The sequence below is a fragment of the Cucumis melo genome, chromosome 6 (genome assembly GCF_025177605.1).
Source record: "Cucumis melo cultivar AY chromosome 6, USDA_Cmelo_AY_1.0, whole genome shotgun sequence".
Taxonomy (NCBI): domain Eukaryota; kingdom Viridiplantae; phylum Streptophyta; class Magnoliopsida; order Cucurbitales; family Cucurbitaceae; genus Cucumis; species Cucumis melo.
Window position 1 is genome coordinate 817,193 of NC_066862.1, and position 24,440 is coordinate 841,632.

At 32.5% G+C, this 24,440-nt stretch overlaps 3 protein-coding genes across 6 annotated transcripts; 1 reads left to right on the top strand and 2 right to left on the bottom strand.

Annotated features, from left to right (window-relative positions):
• Positions 1 to 363: 363 nt before the first annotated feature.
• On the bottom strand, positions 364 to 1,568 carry LOC103483176 (uncharacterized protein At4g00950-like). 2 transcript variants are annotated; one of them, XM_051085851.1, is made up of 2 exons: positions 845 to 1,568; positions 364 to 629 (listed from the first exon to the last, which is right to left on the bottom strand). In XM_051085851.1, exons 1-2 carry the CDS (start codon positions 1,493 to 1,495, stop codon positions 570 to 572), a joined length of 711 nt encoding a protein of 236 aa, XP_050941808.1. In that variant the 5' UTR covers positions 1,496 to 1,568; the 3' UTR covers positions 364 to 569. The 2 variants fall into 2 exon arrangements, with proteins under 2 accessions (XP_050941808.1, XP_050941809.1); XM_051085852.1 differs by having other exon boundaries at positions 892 to 1,541.
• Positions 1,569 to 4,669: 3,101 nt separating this feature from the next.
• On the bottom strand, positions 4,670 to 8,894 carry LOC103483177 (exportin-2). 2 transcript variants are annotated; one of them, XR_536543.3, is made up of 3 exons: positions 5,738 to 8,894; positions 5,229 to 5,350; positions 4,670 to 5,138 (listed from the first exon to the last, which is right to left on the bottom strand). XR_536543.3 is itself a non-coding variant. In XM_008439655.3 (2 exons), the coding sequence occupies exon 1, from the start codon at positions 8,669 to 8,671 to the stop codon at positions 5,738 to 5,740; it is 2,934 nt and encodes a 977-aa protein (XP_008437877.2). In that variant the 5' UTR covers positions 8,672 to 8,893; the 3' UTR covers positions 4,670 to 5,138. The 2 variants fall into 2 exon arrangements, 1 of the variants encoding a protein (XP_008437877.2); XM_008439655.3 differs by lacking the exon at positions 5,229 to 5,350 and having other exon boundaries at positions 5,738 to 8,893.
• Positions 8,895 to 19,073: 10,179 nt separating this feature from the next.
• LOC103483178 (transcription factor MTB1) lies at positions 19,074 to 22,907 on the top strand. 2 transcript variants are annotated; one of them, XM_008439657.3, is made up of 2 exons: positions 19,074 to 21,854; positions 22,450 to 22,907. In XM_008439657.3, exon 1 carries the CDS (start codon positions 19,895 to 19,897, stop codon positions 21,752 to 21,754), a length of 1,860 nt encoding a protein of 619 aa, XP_008437879.3. In that variant the 5' UTR covers positions 19,074 to 19,894; the 3' UTR covers positions 21,755 to 21,854; positions 22,450 to 22,907. The 2 variants fall into 2 exon arrangements, with proteins under 2 accessions (XP_008437879.3, XP_050941804.1); XM_051085847.1 differs by having other exon boundaries at positions 22,453 to 22,907.
• The last annotated feature ends 1,533 nt before the right edge of the window (positions 22,908 to 24,440 follow it).

Genomic DNA, 24,440 nt, shown 5'->3' on the forward strand with positions numbered 1-24,440 from the left:
ACACTTTTTAATATTAAATACTACAAAGTACAAAGAAAACAAGATTGTGGACTTTTGGTTAGGGAGCATTGTTTGAGAGAACTTCATGAAGTGAACTAAATTATATTATTATATTTAGTTCTCGCTTAAAAATATTTTTTTCCAATTAAAAGCATTGTTTAAAGCTACTAAACAAGTATTTAGAAACAATTTTTCGAGCAATAAAAAGTGATTCCAAACAAGCCTGAAGAAGGGAAATTCATTGCCAAATTGATAGCGTCGACGATAACCACCAATCAAGATTAAACTTGTTTTGAATGTTCAGCACAGTCGAGATGGATAAACATGCGAGTGATTAAAAAGATTTCTTCCACTTCTTGAAAATTGTCGAAAACAAATGATGATTCAATTCATAAAGCCGTATGATTCATAACATTATTTCTGTACAAGAATATCAAATACATAAGATCTCAGCCATTAACTAAGTCATCAGTTCTCCTCCATATTACAATTATTTGATGCATTTACATTACAACAAGCTAAACTCGGTTTTATTCATTAACATTCTAATGATTTTCCCGTGCTCTTTCTTATGCTTTTTTGCTCTTCCATGGAATGTTAATCTGTTTAAACCCTTCCCCTATGTTTCCCTGCAATTCGTTAAACAGTAATAATTTCATTAATAATCACAAATGGCTTGAAAAACTACAGAACTGCATGATCAAGGAGAACAGGTGATGACTTTTAGAAGAAAACATTCATTCCCTCATGTTTACTCAGGAAATGTTTATAAACTTCAAAATATCATTATTGTTAACATATGCATATATAAATCAGAGAAGAAGAGGGCTAATTCTAAAATTACCCAAAACTCAGTCTTGGCTTGGACAAAACAAGAAGAAAAGCTCCCACCTTTCTGGGTCACAGCAACTTTCATCCTTGAACTGCTTCTCTCCTTATCCAAAGAAGAAGGAAATACAGCAGCATAGTCAGACCCAACTTCCCCTTTTCTCCTAAAATTCAATTTTCTCCACCAACAGAACCATTCCTTCTCAATTAACATTCCTCTCTTTCTCAAAACCATAGCTCCAAGCTGAGTTTTGTGAAATCTGAATGAGCTACAACAGTGCTTATGAAACTGGAAAAACCCTTTTTGAGAGGGGATGCGAGGAGAGAGTTTTGGGATTTTGGGATCCATTAGTAACAATCTTGGTGGAAGTTCAAGGGAGTTTGTTTGAGTTTGAGTTTGAGTGGGTATGTTAAGAGAATTGAAACAGAACCTGGGCTTGCCAGGTTCTTCTTCCCATCGAAATGGGACTGAAACTGAGGAAAAGATTGGTGGGGTTAGCATTCCAGAACGATCTGGAGACTCCATTGCTGTAATTGCAAGTAATGGAAGCTTTGGTACTTCATAATTCCGCCTTAGCTTTGCTTCACTTTCCATTTTCTCCCTTCTGTTTCTCTCTCTCTGTTGTGTACTGACTTGAACTTGGGATGCCAATTGGCTTAGTATCATACAATTTATTCATATGAACTCAGCCAGAGAAAACTAGATTTTTCACTGAATTCTAAAAATTGTTAGGTTAGACTCCAAATTTGGTGGCATTGAAAAAAAAAAAAAGTTAAAATTTAGTCACTTTAATTTAGATAAAATTTTCATAAAATATTTATGGGACTTTATCTAACTATAAAGATTAAATTACAATTTTTTGGGGGAAAATACCATAGACCAAATTTGTAATTGAATAAAAAAGTTACTGAACTCTTTTTATGGTTTTCTTTTCCTTTTAGCATATGATGGAAAGACTTCTAATCTCAAAACAACGAATAGATCTCTACCATATAGCTATCCATTTTTTATTCTTAGCGTCATTTATTATATTTTTGTTCTTTTGTTATTTTATGGACTTATATTAATATGATGTTCTATTTGAATTCTTTTCAAAAAAATTAATGAGAAATTGATGGTTAGATTAATTGTTTTTTAAAAAAGAACACTTTCGTGCATTCCTTCTCGAATTGCCTAACAAAAAATTTCTCAATCAATTGTCTCGTTACGATTTGTCTCAATTGCAAACTCTTTCAAAAGTTATATCTAATCCATCATGAGAACTAATTTAGTACTTAGTGTAATTGAATTTGTGACTAAGCATAATTCAAACCAAAAAAAACTATAGAAAAATAGAATAGAGTGGATTTTGTGTTTTTAAATAGTTTTTTTTTTCTGTATTTTTAAAAACCCCAAATAATAATATCAAAAATAAAATAACATGATTATAGGGTAGTACTGATTTAGATTACTTTTTAAGAAAATTAATTTGGAATTATTGCAATTATCCATAACATATTTATTCAACTGCTATGTATTTGGTAAATTTTAAAGAAGGCAATAAACAAGAGAGAGGAGAAAAATGTAGTTGGGTATTTTATGTGCACTTTAGTTTGTTGAATTATTTTTTTGCATTATTGAAGTTTAGTTGAAGAATTCTCATTACCAATTTTGGCCATTTTTTCCTCTCTAGTTAGTATCTCTACAACATAATGAGTCAAAATCTAAATCCCACATAGGCTTTATTAATAAAAATGTAAATCATATATATGACTTCCTCTATTCTTATGTTTCATTCATAAATTTACAATTAATTGAAATTATATATCATAATTTTTAGTTGTAAGTAAGAATATGGTCAAAACCACGCACTATTATTACGTAAAAATAACCTAAAACAGTTATTTTCTTTTTTTTCTTTGATATCTATGAAATGTTCTTGTCTTACACACATCTCGATTAATTTAACAAGAGAATTTCTAACCTTCCAAATATTTGTGTATGAAAAAAAAACTCAAATAAATAAAATTTGAAACTCAAATATCATTGCATAATGCATCGTTTCGTGTCTCAATTTTCATCCTTCTTTTGACATATTTCTATTCCAAGAATAATATTGAAACGCTTAGTTACAACTATTGAAATAATATGAATAATTATTTAATAAAAGACAAAGATGGAGAGTTGTTTAGCATTATTGTTTTTTTTCTAAGTAAGCGTTCTTTAGAATGTAAAGTGAGAATAGTAGACATGAACATGAAGATACCCTCAGAGCACTGTAAGCTTAAATGAGTAACAAAGGAACTGTTTGCATGTGAACTTGACAAACATGGCAGTAAGGACTAAGAAGTGAGAAAGAGAGAAGTAAAGAAGTCGAACTCATTTGTGAATTCATCAAATGAGATGATAGGATGGAAGTAAGATGGGTGATCATGGACGCACCTGGTATATGCGTTCTTTATAGGATGGGGCTGTTTGGACAAAGAATATTTAGAGGGGTGGGGGTTTGAGAGAATGGGATGTCCATTGTTCGGAAGATGGTTACAAACAAGCCCTTTCCTATTACACTTCCCCATGTGACTGACTCCTCATTTTACCTTTCATTTCCTCGACACTTTCCCAACTCCAATTCCACCCCATTTCAACTCATTAAGAATCTAGAACTTCTAGTCGAAAAGTTCTAGACTTTTTTAAGTACTTAAATACGTGTTTACAAGTAGACTCTTGAGTTTTTTTTATAGAAAATTTGCTATTAAGAATGGTTTGGAGTCGGTCTATAAATTTAAGTATTAGTAATATCAAACTGAAATAAACAGTTCACCAAGTATATGGAAGTGTTATTGATCATAAGTTCTATAATTCAAAACCACTACCCTATTATATTAAAAAATAAATAAAGTTACCAGTAACATATAAATTTTTGTTAAAGAAAATTATTTAGATTCACCTAAAATAGAGTACAAATAAGTGAATGGATGATTGATGTGTCCATACTTCCAATAATTGAAACATAAGATCTGTTATTATAAACAATAAATACTTCAACAGTGATGAACCAATAATTTGTCCTAATTTTTGCTGTAATGTTTGGCACGTTCTAATTAATTTCTCACCAATAGTTTACTCTTGGAAGAGAGGTAATATTCCACCAAATTTTATTCAAATAATTACAATGAAACTTATCTTTCCCATATTTTATTCTACATTTTATTTCATTTTCCTCAAAAATAAACAACTTTCAACTTCCTCAACAATCTCACGCTCTTCTAAATTTTAATTTTACCTAAATTATAAAAGGGTTTATTATTTGATCACTAACCTTTTGTTTTATCTACTACGTTCCAAAGCTTTTGATTTTGATTTGGTATATAATAAGATAAGATGTAGACACTTCAAAGTTTTGAGACAACCCAAAAAATTTTAGCTGATACCAACCCTAAAAATTCAAAGTTCAGAGTTCACAACATTTTTTAGCTGACGTCTGAGCAAAAAGTGTAGTCCAAGAAGGTGTGAAGTGAGAGGATTGTGAACTTTGAAGCCTACCATGTGAACACTAGCATAAGAAGATTTGTGTATTTTAGTTATGAAGCTCACATAATCTTTGACCAAACATGGAGTGAAGTTTACAACTCCAATCTCCTCAACTGTTTGGCCAAACATAGAGTTGAGTTCACTCCTCCCAATTTCTGAACTCAAACTTTAAGTTCAGGGACTAGATGGACATAAACTGATCGTTCAAAAACTAAACGTGTTACTTAACCTTCTATGTTCTCATAAAGGTCAAACAACCAAAACCATGAGGTACGTTTATCACCAAAAGAACAATACCAACGGAAACATGAAAAATTCTAAACAGTAATCTTTCTACACCAACCACAGCCACAATAAACAACTGATATATAAACTTGCAGTTGGATATCGAGCAATGAGATACAAGTGCTTACATGTGATGTCAAAATGACAAAGGAAATTTCAACGTAGGAGCAAAAGAGAAAGCAAAAACTCGATGCCATAATACACTCTTAGACCGCAATGAACCATCTACAAATTTGCTCACATGAATGCATGCACAAAATGACAGACAGGTAAACATGACAACATAAAGAGAATGAAGGGGATGGAAGTCTTGTACCAAAACTTGGTAAACTGTGTTTGATGGCCTCACCCGCCAACTCGAACTAGCAGAATCTTCCACATCATACCACACTTTGTAGAAGCCAACGATGATCTAAAATTTGAATTTGGTCACCAAGTCGGAACAACACCAAGAGGTAAATATGATTAAAGATCAACTTCTCCACAAAAACCTGCTTCAATTCAGCACAAAATCCTGAAAGGTTGCAGGAGTACTAGATTAGATACAAGGTGATGTTAACACTTTGAGACTAATAACATAAATAAAACGTATAAAATCAGTTACATGAAGATACGTAATTAGGTCAGTTAAGCATGTTGATTGATTTCATCTCCAACTTCAGAGCAGAAGGTTGAATAGCTTGAGCAGCAAATAAATAATATTCATTCCCACATCCCAACAGGTTGCTAGATATTGCAAAAATACCGAAATCAACAACAGATATATTATGTAATATAGAAAATGTTACGACCCATTCATGAAGAACTCCCAACTTCAAGAAGTAGAGGATTATAGATCAATCAGTATTAAAGAATAAATATGCCATGTACAACCCACAGAAATGCTCAACATTATCGAGCATGAGATGCAAATGAACGATTAGATTTAAGTGGTATATATAAGTTAATGTTTTACGTAGCCAATTTACATCCATTTAGATATAACATAAATAGTGTAATACACAGGCATGATATACAAAGTCAATATCAATCTCCAGCAATAGGATTCAAATAAAGATACAAACTTCACATATGAAAAAAATAGAAATATATTATACGGGAATGACAACTTACTCAAGCAATTGGGCAATTATAAGATCTGCAAAACTGAAGCAATGCAGATTGATTTGTCGGGTCAAGATACTGACTGATGACTTGGGGATATCTCCCAGGAGAAAGGCTAGAAAGCTTAGACAAAGATGCTACCAGAAATTGCTTTGGATCCTTAATATCTTTCAGAGGATCATCCTCCTTCTTCCCTGCATTGTATAGACGAACAAAGCTTGCACTATAACCAACATTTTCAGAAATATCGGGCATCTCTGGCTCCTCATCAACCCTCTCCTGTTCAGGTCGAGAAAGAAGGGTAACAATGCTATCCAGCATTTTCCCCCAGTCTTCAACAAATGCAGGATCCAAAAGTGCTGGACACTCACAGATAAGTCTGGTTGAAGCAACTGCAGATAACTTCAGTTCAATGGCCCCAGTTATTAGTTTAAGATTAGGTATCCAAAACTGCCTCAAGATCTGGATAAAGATGCCGTTCTGAACACAGTTGATAGTATCCAACAGATTTTTTTGACCGTGTTTAACAAGAAAAAGGGACATGAATATCAAAAGTGATTTGATGAACTTTACTGTCCGTCTACTTTGGAGCTGTCCAAAAAGAACAGCCCAGATGTGGCCAATGTACTGTTCAATCACACTGTATTCAAGAGAATCGATAACAGTGTTGAGCACATAAAAGCCTTGCTCTGCAGTGCTTGGAGATGAGACTAGATTACTAAATATTCCAAGAACCTGGCTCAGGCGCCCAACTTGATTAAGTTCATGAGGTGCCTTCTGGAGGAAAGCCTGAAGTAACCGTACAAGTGCTGGGACATTAGAGGCTCTTTTCCATGATTCGGGTGACAGTAGGATCTCAAAAATCTGAACATAGCTTGCTGGAATAGGAGGATTATTCAATTCAACAAGTTGTGCCAACAGTTGAAAAGCATAAGGGAAGAACTCCGTAACATCATTGGCTAGAATCATTTGAAGGCTGGGAAATAGGTTTGTCTCAAAATGTGATATTAAAGAGGGATCCCTTTCACAAGCCCTTCTAATCAGAAGGGCCACAGATTCAAACATATAGTGGTTAAAAACAGGATTTTTGGGGTTTCTGCACACTTCATTCAAAATAGAAGTCAACCCAACAATGCACGGTCCAGCAACCTCACGAGATATGTCAGCAACTCCAAGAACTCTCATTATACACTTCATAATGTACTGGTTCTCTTCAGATTCGGGAAACTTAAAGGCATTGAAGAGTTTAGTCATCATCTCAGGAAAAATTGGAGCAATATCCAAAGAGTTATACCTGGCCACACCTGAATCCTCCTTGACCAGCAATAATTTTTCAACACAAATTGCAGCATAGGAATGAACCACATTTGACTCAGAACCAAGGAATCGAACCAAATCAGGAAACATTTGTAACGCAATAGGTTTTGATATCAGATTACGGAACACAGCAAGGAACTTGAGCGCCCCTGCCTTGAGCATTGGTAGACCATTAACATCAGAATTTTTCAATTCTGGAATAATTACTGAGCCAAAGAAATTTTGAACATCAACAAGATCGGTGGAAACAGAAGAACCCCCAGCTTTCTTTGTGGAAAGTGAGACAACCAAATATATGGCACAATCTTTATCTTTCCAATTCAGAGCAGGATTTAGCCCAAATGAATTTAGTAAGTTTTGAATCTGAGAGGATACCATGTCTGTCACCTGTTTTTTGTAATTGGTTGCAATTCCTTTGAGAAGCTCACAAGCTATCCTCCTCCTAGTATCCAAATCGCTACCTTCCATGTCCCTCCTAATGAATTCCACATAGTTCATATCAAATAGTTCCTCATCTTCATCCCTCAGCCTTACATTGGGAATTACTATGCTCTTACAAATCTCAGGTATCACTCCCTCGCCTGCAAATAAAGTGTGGTGTACACTCGTGCTAACAGTAGTCAAAAACTTCATTGCCGTAACAGCCAGCTGGTCTCGGCTTGACGACTGAGATACGTTCCCGAGTAAGCCCCAAACTGCCAGTGCAAAATCATTTAAGTACCCCTGAAACTCTTCTTCATTCTTTTCCATATAAAGATTAATATTCTCGCAAACTGCAGCACGAAGCTCATCAACCAGAGCAACCCCATCGGTACCACTGTTTTCAAGTGCAGGATAATTCGTAGTTAGATATTTCCGGAATTCACCCATCCATTCTTTCATATGATCCTCGAAGAACTCGGGAAGCTCTTGAAAATTCAACGAGAAAAATATTCTACAACAAAGCCTCTGGGACTCGAACAGTGGCCGCAAGGTGGCCGCCAGTGCGCCCGAGTTCACCGCAGAATCAATTAAAGCAGCAGTTTTAAGAAAAAATTCTAATAAGGGTGCCGCAAAATTGTCCAGACAATACTTCAAATCAAGCAAAAGATCATTGGTTTTATATTGATACCGAAACTTTTTAAATATAGAATTTGCAGTACCAAGAATACCGTTAACAGATGCATAGTCGGAAGCCTGAGACGCCTTTTGCAGACTTACAACGAGCTCCGGTAGCAAAGAAGGCCACGATTTCGGGAAGTCGTGTTTACTAATCAAAGCCAAAGCCTCGCTCAGCTGACTCTGGATTCGTTGAGTAGAGGATAGCATAAGCGGGACAATTAGGGCTTTAATTTGTTCCTTCTCAGAATCGGGAATCGGACCCAAAGGAGAAGCATTTGACTCGTCGGGCGCACCAGGTGCCCATCGAACCCGTAAATGATTTTTGAAGTTGACGGCGGCGGCTTGACGGATCTGTTCATCGACAGATGGTTCAGCGACGAGACGAAGAACAGCAAGACCGTAGTTGGGACGGTCGGCGGCTTCAGCAAGAGAAGCTTCAGCACTGCGGCGGGGGCCAGGGGCTGGAGAAAGAGTGTGAAGAAAACACTGAGAGAGGAGCTGTAGGGTTTCTGGGTTCCACTCCATTGCGCGCAAAAAGGAATGGGCGAACCCAAATCTATAGGTGAGATTGATTTAAGATGGGAGTCCGCAAGGGATTGGTGAATTTTGAGAGCGATGATTCAATTTGAAGGTCGATTTTGAAAGGGAAGACGAAATGGAAGAAGAGAATCGAAAGTCGAAAGGGGCCGTTTCTGAGGAGGGAAAGTTTGGGCTGTGGTTTTAGAGGTTTTTCATCTTCAAACAATCAACCGTTTTCAATTTTTATGCTAATAGCTTCGTTTTTTAATTATTTTTACACAATTTCACCCTTTTTCTTTTTCTTTTTTTCATTTGTGCCTACACATTTTACCCTTACACTCTCTTTTTCACATTTAGATACTTGATTAAGCTGATTGATTGATAATTGGTTGGAGAGTTGAAAGTGAGGAAAACATAGCTTCATAAGTTGCACAACATTGATGATTGTTTTATTGGTGGATTTACTTAGAAATGTGTTGCGTGAAGTTCGATATGAGTATCATTTATAGATAACAAATGTTAATAATTTTTTGATGTTGTGATGGTCTATGTTAATTTATCGACGTTGACCTTGAGTTGGCTGATATAAGTCTGTTGCACTAAATGCCTCAAAACAAAGGTTATAGCGAATGTTGTCAAAGATAGTCTACTTATTTTGATGAAACTTGAACATAATAATTCATAGGTCAAACATTTTGTAAGTTTCTGTCTAGTTGTAAAATGCAAAATCTTTTAAATTTGATTAAATGGTTGCAAGTATTATTTAGTTGATGTTATTGTGCATCATTTGTCTTGAATTTTAACATATCATTTAATGAAGTTGCAAATAGAGTTTATTTCACTCATCGAATATTTATAACTAACTCAAAGGAGTTACAAATATAGTCGAGTCCTTGTATAGACTCTATCAACGTACAATCTATTATATCTTAATCTAAATTTTGCTCCATCTAAAAATTATTTTGTACTGCGATATTTCTCCTAATAGTTCGAGTCTTGTGGTTATGTCAGCACTTCCCCAACAAAATTAAATCAAAATTTTGAAATAAAATGGGGTGGGACCTGGCCGGCCCATAACAACTATGGAAATCATTTATTTTAGATGGGCCAATGTTTTAACTGGGCCGACCAGTGTACTTATGATCTATATTGTACTGAATAAGTGGGCCTTGCCTTCAAGCCCGATAACGGCTTCGATAGACACTAGACAATATCTAAATGCGCTATTCAAACCAAAGGCCCAACCCACACAATGGACCGTGGATCCTGGTTACATTTTTAAGCCTCACAAACCATGGGCCGGCCCATAATACAATTTCAAACACAATCTCAAATTCTTTCAATGAGAATGAGAAAAGAAAAAATAGTTTGGTATATTTCAACTTCCCAACGCAGAGAGAGAGAGAGAGCTGTTTGATTTTCTTTTTTTCCTGATAGAAAAAAGAATGTTATATGTCTTCTGTAAAATTTTCTGGTGCCCTTTAGTTTTTAAAAACTACACTTTATTAAAATAAATTACTAAAAAATATCTATCATATTCATTGGTTTAGAATTTTTCCATTAAAAATAAAATTTAAAAAAAAAATTGGGACGAATTCACTATTAACAAACAAACCTAAAATTCACAAATTAGACAGGGAATGAGAACCAATTACCGGATATAAAGTATTATATTTATGGACTAGAAAAAAGTATCATGTTTATCCATTCGAATTACATATAAATGATAAATAAAAAGGTAATTGTCTTAGAAGCCAGCTGAAAAGTGTTTTGGAGTGTGATAGAAAATGATAAAAATTATAATACAATTTTTAACATATTTGTAAACATTTAAGTTTATTATACTGTATTTTCTAAAAGAAATAAAAATAAATAAATTTGAAGGGGGAATGAAAGGAGGTTGCGGCGGGTGGCACGGCGGCGGGGGGGTTATGTCGGAGATATGAGAAACAGAAATGGAAAATAAAAGTGGGGGAAAATGGTAATAAAAAAAAACTATATATGACGGAATTGTGACGTAAGCATAATGTGGGGTCTACCTTTGTTAATTACCATCTTAACCACGCAACCGGGCACGTCCTTTCCTACTTCCACCACGTGAACCGCGTGGTCTTTTTCATCTCCAAAATTAAGGATAATAATAATAATAACCCAATTTCCCTTTTTAAATAAAGCATTGATTTTGTTGTATATTTCAACTATTTACTCTTTCCTATTTCTTTTTTTTTTTTTTTTTGAACATATTTTATTATTATTACTATCTTAGTACCACAATTTCTTTAACATAATTGAATCACAAATAATTATTAAAATAAAGAAAATAGAAAAATGGTTCCGAGAAAATGAATAAAAATTGGAGTGGAAAATCGTAATAGAAAATACAAAAGAAGGTGCATATATAATGTAGTAATTAAGGCGGGGCCCAGGGATTTGTTTTTATGCGTTGCGTACCACGTGAAGGGGGCAGTTGGTTTTATTTTGGCGCTCACGCTTTAACCCTTTAAACCAACCGCACCCCAATAAAATCCTTAAAACTACCCCTTTCCTCCAATCACCCTCCGAAACGTGTCCTTCTTTTTATCTCTATTTCTCCTATTTTCTTCCTCTCTTTCTTTTTTGTTTTTATTTTTCTAAAAGATTTCAAAATAAAACTGTTGATTTGATTTGCTTTGTCTCTCTGCTAATAAATAAATTGTTTACATCTTTAGTAATTAATTTAATTTTTATACTATTTGTTAAAATTATTACTATTTTAAATCAAATAAAGTAAGTATTCAATCACTTTGTATGACTGAATTTTAGATTTATTAAGATATATAGACTAAAATCGAAAAGAAAATTAAAATATGAAAATTGAAATCGTATTTTTAATCGAATTACACTTTGTTTTATAAAAAAATAGTTTATAAAGTTGTCTCATGTTTATAATGTGAATCATTTGAGATAAGCCTTGGTTGACTTGCTTTCCTGACGTTTTATTTAAATTATTCAAAGAAATACGATTAAAGCAACTAACTGTACCTTTTTCTTTCACATATATATAATATAACATGTCTCTCATACATGCATAACTTTTTGCATTGGATGTTCGATTAGTATTATTATGAAATTTGGCTTTCCATTATTGGAAAGAATCTAATACGAAGATTGATACACATAAGTTACGTCGACGGTAGTTGAATAAATTAGTAAGATACTATATATAAAAGACAATAAAGATCTCACATACGTTATTTGGATACACTTATTTGTTGGTGTGTTGTTATTTTGTTGTGATGTGAAAAATTAAACTTTCGTTATCTATCGTTTAGTTAAGATCACTATTTGTCCAAAGTTAAAATTTTTACTTTAGAAAATAAATATTATATATCGTGTTTAAAAGCAATGCTAAAAAAGTGCCATAAGTAAAATTATTATTTGTTGTTATGGTTTTATATATACTCATCAAATACTTTTCAACTCTTTCCATGAATTTGTTGTTTTGAAACAAGCAATGAGCATGACTCAATGGCAGTTATTGATCGATGTACATTACTTCCTTTGAAGTTAAAAAGTTTAACATTTGTATCTCACCTTTTGTGGTAGATTATTTTCCGTTTAATTAAAAGAAAATTGGATAAGTTGTGTTTTTTCTTAACTGAGTGTTTTTTATTTTAATTTTATTTATAACAAAAATTTAAAATATTCTTTTAAAATTATTTTGATGGACTATAAAATAGGAACGTTTTAAAAATAGTAAAATATTAGATATATTTTAAAAATAAATCAAATTCGCCAAACTTTCTCTATCATTTAATTTTTTTTTATTTTTGTTTATTTTGTAAATATATTTTTTCTTCCTAAAACAATTTTCTCAAATAAAAAGACAATTTTTTCTTAAATTAAACACTTAAACTATATTTTGTTAGTTAGATTTGAAAATATTAAAATTTTAAATGCTAAAGAAAGAACTAATTATCATAATCGTTTCTCTACCCTTCACTTATTGGTTTGTAAATCAGACCATGAATGTCTTTTTATTTTACATTTAAATAAATTTTACGATCATTAATATTTTCAATAAACTTCATGAATAAAATAGAAAAGAAACGTTTTTAAATATAACGAAAAAATAAAACTACTTAAAAAACATAAAATAATATATTAAAATCTCTGCGATTGGTTTTGTAATTGTTTTCGAAAAAAATGTGTTAATAATTATATTTCGAGAAAATGTTGAAATTGAAAATTAATAAGTTTGAAAAACGAAGGAAAGAAAAGTAATATTAGAGAAAGGGAAGAGATTGAATGCAAGTCACGTGGTGGACTCACGCAGAGTGCACCTCCTCGAAGCGTGTTAAAAATCACGTGTTAATCACGAGCAACACCGTGTCAATGATGCCGAATAATAATTAGTTTTCAATTATTAATTTCCTTTTTCCTAAATGAATGCGTGTGGGTGCAGAAAATGCTATCCGTTTGGTTCCATAAAAAGGCCTAGGGAACTCCTCCATTCTGATTCAGCCACCTCATTCCGGTCCCACTTTACTTGAGACACGTGGACGGCATGCACTGTGTAAAACGTGTTGGTTTTGTTTTTGTGACTAAGCCGCCTTCATCGCGTGAACTTCCTTAGCTGGCCCGCGTGATCACTCTAAATCCTCTTCCTTTTTTTCTTTTCTCTTTGCTCTTAGTCGGTCACTCGCGATATAGGAGCGTCAGCTTTACCTTCACGCGCTTTGCTTTCTAGCCACGAGGCATTGAGGTACACGTCGTTTTCACTTGCCGCTTGGCTTTATAAACCACCCTGGTCCACCACTCGCGACATGTTTTAAACCCCACATTTTCAAATTAAGCTTCTTTCTTTCCTTTTCTTAATCTTATTCTAAATTCAAATTTAATCCTTCTTCTATTCAAAATAATCTCTCTATCAAGGGTTTAAAGTATAGTTTGATGATACTACGTCAGTTGAGTTATATTCACGTTGATTATATTTTAGAAAATAAAAAGATTTAGTACGTTAAACATGTAAATGGAAATTCATCTTCCACGTGTTTTCGTAGCTGTAGGAAGCATAGGCAGAGAGAAATGGTAATGTATATTGGTTTTGGTGTTGTGAAATTTGTGCCTTTTCCGTGCATTTGTACAAGATGTCGGTGGATTCCATTTAATTTTGTAGATTACAAATATATGTGCTATTTTTCTAATACAAGATTTATGCTATACTACACTATTGTATGTATTGAATAATATAGATGGAAATTAGATTTATAGTATTAATATATATAGTAATGTTTTTTTTTAATTGCAAATATAAAAAACATGTTTGAGTATATTGATGATAGAAGTTAATCGTCCTGGTAGACTACATTGTAAATATCAAAAGCCTATTAATAATAAACTTTACTATATTTGTAAAATTTAAAAAATATTATTGTACACTTGAGTATTATCTCTAAGATTGCGACCCCATTACAATTTTTCCAATTAATAAACTATGCAATTTTATGTTTGTGAATTTTTTTTTAAACGTTTAACTTAATGATATCTAAGAGTGAGTATAATAAGCTACAAAATAGGGTCGATTGGTCAAAACTAATCAAATCAAACTATCAAAAGCATCTGATCAAAGATAATGAGAGATTAAGTCGATCCAAATTAATAATGTTTGTAAGACGATCCAATGACTTAAACCAACCAAAGACTGGTTTTTGTACTCTTCCATGACCGTGATTGGTTTAAACATTTCTAAATCGATCATAATTAATTAAATGACAATTTGGTTGGATAGTCAACTATGACCGACTGATGCTCATATCTAGTAATATTAGATAGAATGTCAATAATGTTTTTTTAGTAACTTGTTGAACCGAGTGGACAAATTCATTAATTTCAAAATAATAACACATGAATATTTCTATTAGTTGAGATATGTTTACATTGACATAACTAACTGTGTATTGATTTTAGAAGCAAAATATTGAACTTTCCGGCTCGATATACTTGTAATCTTTTATTTTAAAGAATAACTTTGTTAAAGTTAAAACAATAGGGAACAATATAATTAACTTTTTTGTCTCTCTCTCTCTTTTTTTTTTGTATGGATGAAAATTGAAGAGAGAAAATAAAGTATATTTAATATTGATTTAACCAAATTCCAATTATATTTTTATTTCCTAATGACAACTGCTAAATTTGATGGGAATATTAATAATTTATTAGAAAACACATGTGCGACATGTTATTTTTTTTTTTTTTTTTTGAAAAATGATAAACATTTCCTGTATTAAAATTATTTTGTCTTGAATAAATGATTTGACCATTTGAGTTGTCACCCTCTAACTTAGCAACCCAATCAAAATTAACTCTCTACTTTATTGGTTCATGTCCATGTGTTTAATATTTAAACTTTCTTTTCCATTATTTGATACAGTCAAACAATTCTCCATAATAATAAAAAAAATAATATTTCAAAAGTTTTTGAAACCATTTATTTTGGTACCATCATTAATTAACTAAATAATCGAAGATGAAACAATGTTTAACCTACCTAAACATACGTGTTAAAACTTCACACGTTAGAGTTTAAATTTATGCATTGGAATGGATCGTTTTTAAACTCTTTTTTTAAGGTATAGTTTTAGATTTTTTTTTCTTTTAATTTTTATAGTACGTAGATGACAAAATTGAACATTTAACTTTGAGATCGGTAGTACAACTGATTGAATTATGGATTAGATTTGTTTATTAAATATAAAAACTAAATTGATCCATTACAAAAATCATCACTTTAACTTTCACTAGATTTGTGACGATGAGAACTAAATTATTGTAATTGAAGTTGACTTACATTGTCACTATCTAGAAAAACCGAAAAGAATATGTGAATTATGGATAAACTAAATTAGATATATGTTGTGTTTTATTAGAAAATATAGAACGTGCTCTGATTTTGGCCAATGGAATTTGACTCTTGACTTTAGACCAATTTTACCTTCCAATTGCATTTGAACACCTAGCGGTTCTCTTTCACTTCATGTCCATTGCTCCCTCATTTACTTAATTTAATTTACAACTTTACTTAACAATATTTGTCCATATTAAACTCCTTTCTTAATAAATTATTATCTGTTTATTTAGTTTTTTTTTTTCCTTGTCAAAGTACCGTATCTAAGTCTCCAGAAGTTAGAAGTTTCGTTTAGAATCTCACGTTATAATATTGTTTTTATGATTTTCTGGTATGATTGAGAATCTAGTCGTGGACGGTTTTTCCAACAATAGAAAATGAATCAAACCAAAAACGAGGTAGATATAAACATAGTTCTCACATAAAGTAAAGAAAAAGGTACACTTTTGGTAAAAAAGTTTGGAAGATACGTACCTTTGATATTTGAATTTAAAAAAATGCATCTTTTCGATCCTTAAGTTCATAAAAATAGATTCATTTGGTCATCAAGTCTCAAAATTTTTAAAAATAAATTAAATAATTATTACTCGTCATTTAAAGTTAGAGTAATTTATAAAAATCATATTTTCTGTAAAACTTTTTTTTTTCTAATCTTTAAATATCACGTGAATATTTAAAAAAAAAATCAAACAAATATTTATCCCATTGTGGCTGTAATGCATTAAAAACATAATATTTATCTCATTGCATTTTCTTAAAACGTTTTCTTTCCTGTTTTATTTAAATTCATATGATCACATTTAATAGAAATTGGAAGCCATTTCATTAATTTCCAAAATTCAATAACAATTTTTTTTTTCCTTTTTAATAAAAGAAAACATATCAATTTGATTCCATGCACATGACTATAAAAACAAAATCAAGTCCATGTCTCAACTCACATTTAAATCACTTTTCAATGTGCCACACACACACATATATATAGAATGAATTCAACAAATAAGAGTGATAGAAAAAAAAAGTTAATTAAAAATTTATTTATTATTTCAATTTGTTTTTAGCTTAAAAAAAAAAAAAGAATGAATAAAAACACATGATTATAAGGTATGTTACGTTTGACCATTTACATAGACTAAACATGAATATTAAATATGATGAAACTTATACATATAAATACACACATGTCTAAGATTAAGTAATAACCCATTAACACAAGACACTTGATTAAATGACCCAATCTCAAATTCCTTAATTTTGCCATATTCTTACATCATTATCAGTCAAGATTTCAAAATTAAACTACTCTTAATAATCTTAAATTTCCTTCAAATCTCCATTATTTGTTACCATCTACTAGAAGAAGGCTGTAAAAATGTTACTAGACATCAAAACACCGTATGTACTAAAGCAAGAAGATAGGTAAACGAAGTGCAAAAAGTGAAAAGCAAGATAGCAAAAGGAAATTAAGAGTGAGTGTTTCAATATGATAAAAACATTTGAATTTATAAAAAGTAAATGAAAAATTTACTGGATATTTAGTAGTAGAGATATAGTTAAGTACAGGAGAGAGAGAGAGAGAGAGGTTTTAATTTGGTGAGGAATCGCTTTCGAAGGGGTTAGCTTAGATTCTACTCCATTAAAAGGGGCGGGGGGGGGGGGAAGGTTAGATGAGTGATTGACCACTTCCCTTCACCATTTCAGTTCATGCTTTTTCAGACACGTATCTTCCTTAACCCTTTATTATAACCTCAAACCCACCAAATTTATACTCTTTTTCTTTCTCTCTTTCTTTTTCTTTTCTTATTTCTTTCTCTCAACACTCCCAATATCCTCTCTTTCTTTTCTCACTTTCAAATATATGTCGCTGTCGGGTTTATCAAAACCTTAATCTTCTCATTTTAATTTGCTTTACCTTAATTAATTATTCAATATCCCCACCTTTTATGTTTTCTTTTTTCAATTATTACTCCATTAATTTTCTCAATTATATTTACAAATATAAAAGTTGGCGATTAATTAAATAAATAAATACAAATGTTTGTTTTTATCATCTCACCTTCGTCCTTGATCATCTTCTCTTGGTTTTGGGGTCACATCATCGTATTCTATTGGTCAGTCCCCTTTTTTTCTTTTCTGTCTAACCTTCTCGATTAATTTCAATTTAGTTATAAATTATGCTTTTAGAAATTGTATTTAACAATTTTTTTTAATATTATTAATTACGACGCTTTTAGAAAGCATCATTTCAAAAAGCATCTAATTTATGGTTCCTAATAAGGGGTGTATTTCAAAACCAATTATGTATATATTTTTAAATGTTACATAATTGAACGTAATTATTGAAAATATTGTACAAGTACTTTCTTGTTGTTATTAAAATGAAATACTTCCACTTAACATTAAAAAAAAATAAAAAAAAAGTAAAACCAATAAGTATATGAATTTTAATATTGTTTTACTTCGGTATAGTGTGCTAAATCATTAATTGGTAAATGAGTAAAAGTAAAATTGATATTAGTTAAAATATTCTAACAAAATTTAAATTACTATTATTGTTTTATTCGATAGCTTGTGGGGTGAGGATTAAGCTTTTGACTCCCGTTTCTAATACAAACACTAATCTAGTTGAATTACGTTGATTTTGTAAAAAAAAAAAAAGAAATAAACTTTATAAATTTTTTTATTTATAGGAGAGTAATAAGTGCACAACATAGAACATATTTATCGGCCAAACATCAATTAGTAAGATTGACTTTACGGTATTTCAAAATCCAAATCTAACTCTAGCAATTAACTAATCACTTATGTAATTAATTTCTAAAAATTAAAACATATTTTTAATGTCTAAAAATGGCTAAGATAAATTTAAATTGATTCACTTATCGATAATTTTTATAATTTAAATTGATACGATAATTAAAACGAGACATATTCATCTGATTGACAACACACGTGAAGATTCGTAGAAAATTTACAAATTTTCTCAGTGAAGAGATTCAAATATTTCCAATTTCACATGTTGTGGAAAAAAGAAAAAGAGAGAGAGAGAGAGAGAGAGAGAGAGAGAGTAGATTTTGTCTTGTTTTTGAAACATTTATAATAATCTCAATCGTAGAATTTCTGTTGGGGGAGTGGTTAGAAAACAAAAAACGTATATATATTATTTAAATTTAGAAAATTAAATATAAATTAAAAATAGTAGGGGGGGCAAAAGCGTAAATAGAAGAAAGTAGGGTTTAAAAGGTCACATGTTGTGCATGGTTTGCGAGTAATTGCGAGCGACTATTAAACATGAGGCCCACGAGACGATTCTTATCGTCCAAATAAATAAATAAATAAAAATTTTAATATCTTATTATACAAAAAAAGAAAAAGATAATTATAGTTTCTGAGAAAACAAACAGATGATAACGATAAGAAGAAGAAATAAAGAATTGAGCAAATATATTATTATTTATTAATTAAAGAATAAAAAGGAATATGTGTGAAATTAATTGAATTCCTCTGCGATGAATAGAAATCTCAGGTGGCGCGGAGGAAAGAAACGGGCACAACATAATTGCCGACTACTTCTGAAAGTCGGAACCAAATATATCCAATCCGGGTTGAACCATGGTTAATAATTTGACTCGTTGTATATTTGATAATAGTTAACCATGGTTAGGGGTGGGGGATTGCTCGTGTAGAATAAGGAGCGGCAGAGAAACCCATTTCTCATTTGTCTCGTCTTTCTCGTTTTCATTTTTCCATTTTGATATATAAATTTTATTTTTTGTTTCACTTCACCGTTCTGGAAAACAGAGAAAGAAAAGAGGGCATTGCTTTTTTCTTTCTTTCTTTCTTTCTTTCTTTCTTTCGTTTATTTTGTCGCGTGAAATAACTGCTTGTTTGGTTTCCAAGAAAAAAAATCTTTTCTCCTCGATTCAGGCTGTCGCTTTCCTGGGAATGTTTATAGCCTTCCAAGTTTCTTTCCTTCTTCCCTTATCTCACCATCTTCTTTTCAGCACATTTCGCATGCCAAGTACCGGTCGGTTCTCTATCTTTATCTCTATATTTCCTCTTTCCTTGGTTTTTGGGTGATTGCTTTCTTTCTTTGTATTGGGTTTTGTTTTTTCTTATCTGGGTTTTTGTTATTTTTTGCTAATTTGTGAGATCTAGATAATGTTTTGGTGATGGTTTTGTTGGTAGAGGATTGATTCTGTTGGTGGTATTGGATAATGGTTTGAGGAATTCTTGAGTTTTTGGACTGAGATTTGATCTGGGGGTGTTGTAATTTTGAAAGGTGTGTGTGTGTGTGTGTGTGATTGAGATTGTATTCTGGTTTTGTGGGGGTGTTTTTAGAGATGAAGATTGAAGATGGGCTGCGGAGTGTTGGTGGGAAGGATGAGGATAAGACTGTGGTTGCTGCTGTTTTGGGGACACGGGCTTTTAATTACTTGATGTCTTGCTCTGTTTCGAATGAGAATCTGTTCATGGCGGTGAGGAATGATGAGAATTTGCAGAATAAGCTGTCGGATCTGGTGGAGAGACCCAACGCTTCTAATTTCAGCTGGAACTATGCAATTTTCTGGCAACTGTCTCATTCTAAATCTGGTGAATGGGTTTTGGGATGGGGAGATGGATCGTGTAGAGATCCTAGGGATGGAGATGAAACAGAAGCTACACAGATTCTTAGTCTACAGCTTGAAGATGAGAGCCAACAAAGGATGAAGAAAAGAGCACTGCAGAAACTTCACACACTCTTTGGAGGCTCTGATGAGGATAATTACGCTCTTGGATTGGACCGAGTTACCGATACTGAGATTTTTTTTCTTGCTTCCATGTATTTCTCATTCCCTCGTGGAGAGGGAGGCCCTGGGAAGTGTTTGGCGTCTGGGAAACATATCTGGAATTTGGACGTGCTTAATTCACCTTCTGAGTATTGTGTGAGATCATACCTTGCGAAATCTGCGGGAATTCAGACGGTTGTTTTGGTGCCGACTGATGTTGGAGTGGTTGAATTGGGTTCTGTGAGATCCGTGAATGAGAGCGTAGAGTTAGTGCAGTTTATCAGATCATTGTTTTCATCCCAGCTTTCACTTGACAGAGTGAGGTCGTCAGCAGCGATGTCGATGATAGCTGAAAGAAAAGATGAAAGCACCCCATTTGTGAGTTGGGGAATTGCAGATAGAGGAGAAGGAGGAGCAGGGATTCCCAAGGTTTTTGGGCAGACTTTGAATTCGGGGAACATGGGTCGTTCTCATTTCCGAGAGAAACTGGCGATTAGGAAGATGGATGAGAGATCATGGGAAGCATGTGCCAATGGAGGTAGAATTCAGTTTCAAAGCCCTCGAAATGGCATTCGCAGTCCGAGTTTGGCACACGTACATGGTCTCAAGCAGGGGAATCATTCCCCTGCAGAAATTTATGTCTCTCCAACTCCACCAGTAAATAATAATCATGAGCAGCTAGTCAGTGGAGTCAGAGATGAATTTGGTCTCAATCCATATCAATCACAAAAGCTGGCCCAAATGCAAATTGATTTCTCGGTAGCAACGTCAAGGCCTTCTGTGATTAACCGTGTAGGAGCTGATTCAGAGCATTCAGATGTAGAGCCTCAATGCAAAGAAGAGGGACCTGGCACCGATGAAAGACGACCTCGCAAACGAGGCAGAAAGCCTGCAAATGGCAGGGAGGAGCCACTAAATCACGTTGAGGCAGAAAGGCAACGACGTGAAAAGTTGAACCAGCGGTTCTATGCTTTACGAGCTGTTGTGCCCAATATCTCCAAAATGGACAAAGCTTCACTGCTGGGAGATGCCATTGCTTACATTAACGAACTTCAAGAAAAAGTGAAGATAATGGAATTTGAACGTGAGAAATCCAGCCTCACCTCAAGTGAGGCAACACCTTCGGAAGGGAACCCAGAAATTGAAAATAAAGATCAATTCCTAGATGTAGAGATTGATGTCGAGGCTGCCCATGATGAAGTCATTGTGAAGGTTAGCTGCCCATTAGAGTCACATCCTGCATCAAGAGTTATCAAGGCAATGAGAGATGCTCAGATCAATGTTATTGATTCAAAACTCTCTGAAGCAAATGATAAAGTTTTGCACACGTTTGTCATCAAGTCTCCTGGATCCGAGCAGTTGACGAAGGAACAGCTGATAGCTGCATTTTCCCGGGACTCAACTTCGTTACATCCTCTATCAACGGTTGGGTAGCACAAGAACTACAGTAACATAGAGTGGATACATAGGTTCGTTAGTATGTAGTGAGAAGAGCCCAACTGAAAGCTTCTTCAGAAGTTTTGATTTACAGCAGGTATTATTCTTACAGGAATTACACTTCCAGTGAGAAGTAGGGAGATAACTATTTATTATTAACCAAGTAGGAGAGCAGAATTTATGTTGTTTATAGTACACATTGTTATTATTATTACTGTTATGTCATAATGAAGTATTCTTGCAACATGATTTAGATCTGTAAGTTAGGGAGTTTTTTCTTTGGGTCTAGTCAACTGTTTTTTTGGTTATTAAGAATCTCCTAAACTGTCTATGTTCTTGTTAATGTTAACTCCCCAAATTCTTTTGTTCTTTTTACTCTGTTGTTCACCATCAAACTGTATCAGTATCATTATCTGTTCATTATTTTGATGAAAAAGGGATACTTCATTACAAGTTGTGTTTCATTGTTTATATATCTGATCTCTGTTGCATTTGTTCCTACTGCCTACGAGTGACCAATTGAGTCCCCAACCGAATATATTACATTAGGAAGAGAAGTGCAATAATTCCCTTTTGTTCTTCATCATATAGAGTTTTCGACTTGAGAAAAGTGAGAAAAGAGAAAAAAAAAAAAAAAAAAGGAATATTACCTCCCTTGCCAACCAAAGCTGATTGTTTTTTTCCAATCCTAGAAGGGTTTGGCGACCAAGGAAGAATCTCTTAGCAACCATCTGATTGTAACTTGTGGCTATATGAATTCAAACAAGGATGGTCGTTGCCAATTTAAGATATGAATGTATCAACCATGAAGACAAAGTGACAAAGACGGTGTTGGGACCATTTTTACCAAAGATGACATTTGTACCATAGACTAGAAATCGAGTTTCGGTTTACTTTGATTAATTTCTTTGATATTTTCGACCTGGTCCTTTTGCCATCCCTCTCCCTTTCCTAACATAGGTCATGTAATGTCAAATTTGCATGTGATGCAAAGATGTAGCTTTGGAAGTTCTCTTGCTGAAGAGGAGAATGGTTGCTGCCAATGGGTGTCTGTCTGTCTTACTGTGACTTTTTGCTTCATATAAAACTGTACCTACAAAATCTTTTGAAAAGAAAAGATAAAGCAATGAGATCAATTTTGGTTTGAATATTGGTTTGGCTTTCTGATATTTTCAATGATATTATTATTATTTGTTCCTGTTTGCTTTCTAATTTGGTTAGTTAGCTTTATAAGTTGAAAAGAACCAAGTTGAAAGAAAACAGAAGTACAGGGACTGATAAGAAAAAATTTAACAACCCAGGGACCAACGTTGTAAAAGGACAGAAGACACATTTGGACCACAGCCTTATTTAAACCATTTTGGTACAAGTAGCAATAAAGTAAGAAAATGAGGACTAAATAGAAAAGCTATAAAGTAGTAGTAGTAGTAGTAGTAGTAATAGTAGGGGATTAGGGAAGGGTGAGGATGAAAAGTAAAAAAAGAAAAAAGAAAAAACAGAGAGAGAAAGAGAGAATAATTTAGAAAAGAAAAAAGATGAGATTGAGAATATGAAAGTTAGTGGTCAGAATGGTGTATGTGATGCCATGTTAATCACACAAAGCATGTGATGCATGTGAAATGCTTTTACTTATTTTATTTTTGGTAAAAGAAAGAAGAAGAAGAAGAAGAAGAAGAAAAAGAAGAAGAGATGAAGTCAAATATGTCATGTTCTCTGCCACTAGAAAATGGATGGGTCTCTTCCAATACCAATAATTGTACTTTGATAACCATTTTAAACGTTTCGAATTATTTCACCCATTCATTCATTCACTCATTCATTATTATTATTATTATTATTATTATTATTATTATTATTTTGTGGGGATTCTCCACGTTTATTTTTCTTTTATATTATAATTAAAATATTGAAGGTTTCCACATAATATTAAAGATTTATTGATATTAGCTGTTTATAAATATTCAAAATATATATACATCTATTGACTTTAATGTAAATACAAACTTCAATAATAAAATCTATAATTTTTTTGTTTAAAATTGGATACTTCATATCTTGTATATGGAGAATTTAAGATGAGAAAATATGTTTATTGATTTTTTTTTCAAGGCAAATATTTTGATAGATTTGGATTTGCTTATTCCCTCTAATTTTTTTAGAATTATCTTTGTTGAATTTTGGTGAATTGAGAAATAAGTTGGTGTCTGCTTAAATATATATTAATCAGGTTGACAATAATATGAAATTTTGTAATGACTTTTCATTTGAATTGATAGCTAAATTAAAAACGATTAAAGTTTTTTCTTTTTTAAATAATTGTTTAGTTAGACTTAAACTTGTGAATCATAAATTAAATTTTACGAACTGAGCTATTGTTAATGGTCCACTTATGGCTATGTCTTTGATTGATCGTCTACCATTTCTTCCTTTTTGTTTGACCATCCTACGATAGATAGAGATTCAGTTTCATTAGCTTTTCTTATAACGATTGCGTGTTTTAATATAATTTCTCTTTATGTTTGATGCAAAGACTTTTTGGTTGAGTAGTTTAGTAATAAATATTTTACTCCAATTAATATGGACCATTTGAATTTAAATTTGGTATAAGTTCTAAATTTCACATCTCTAAGAGAGAAGGGAAATGCAATTGCTTGTAAAGAAGTTATTGATTTATTTTAATTGT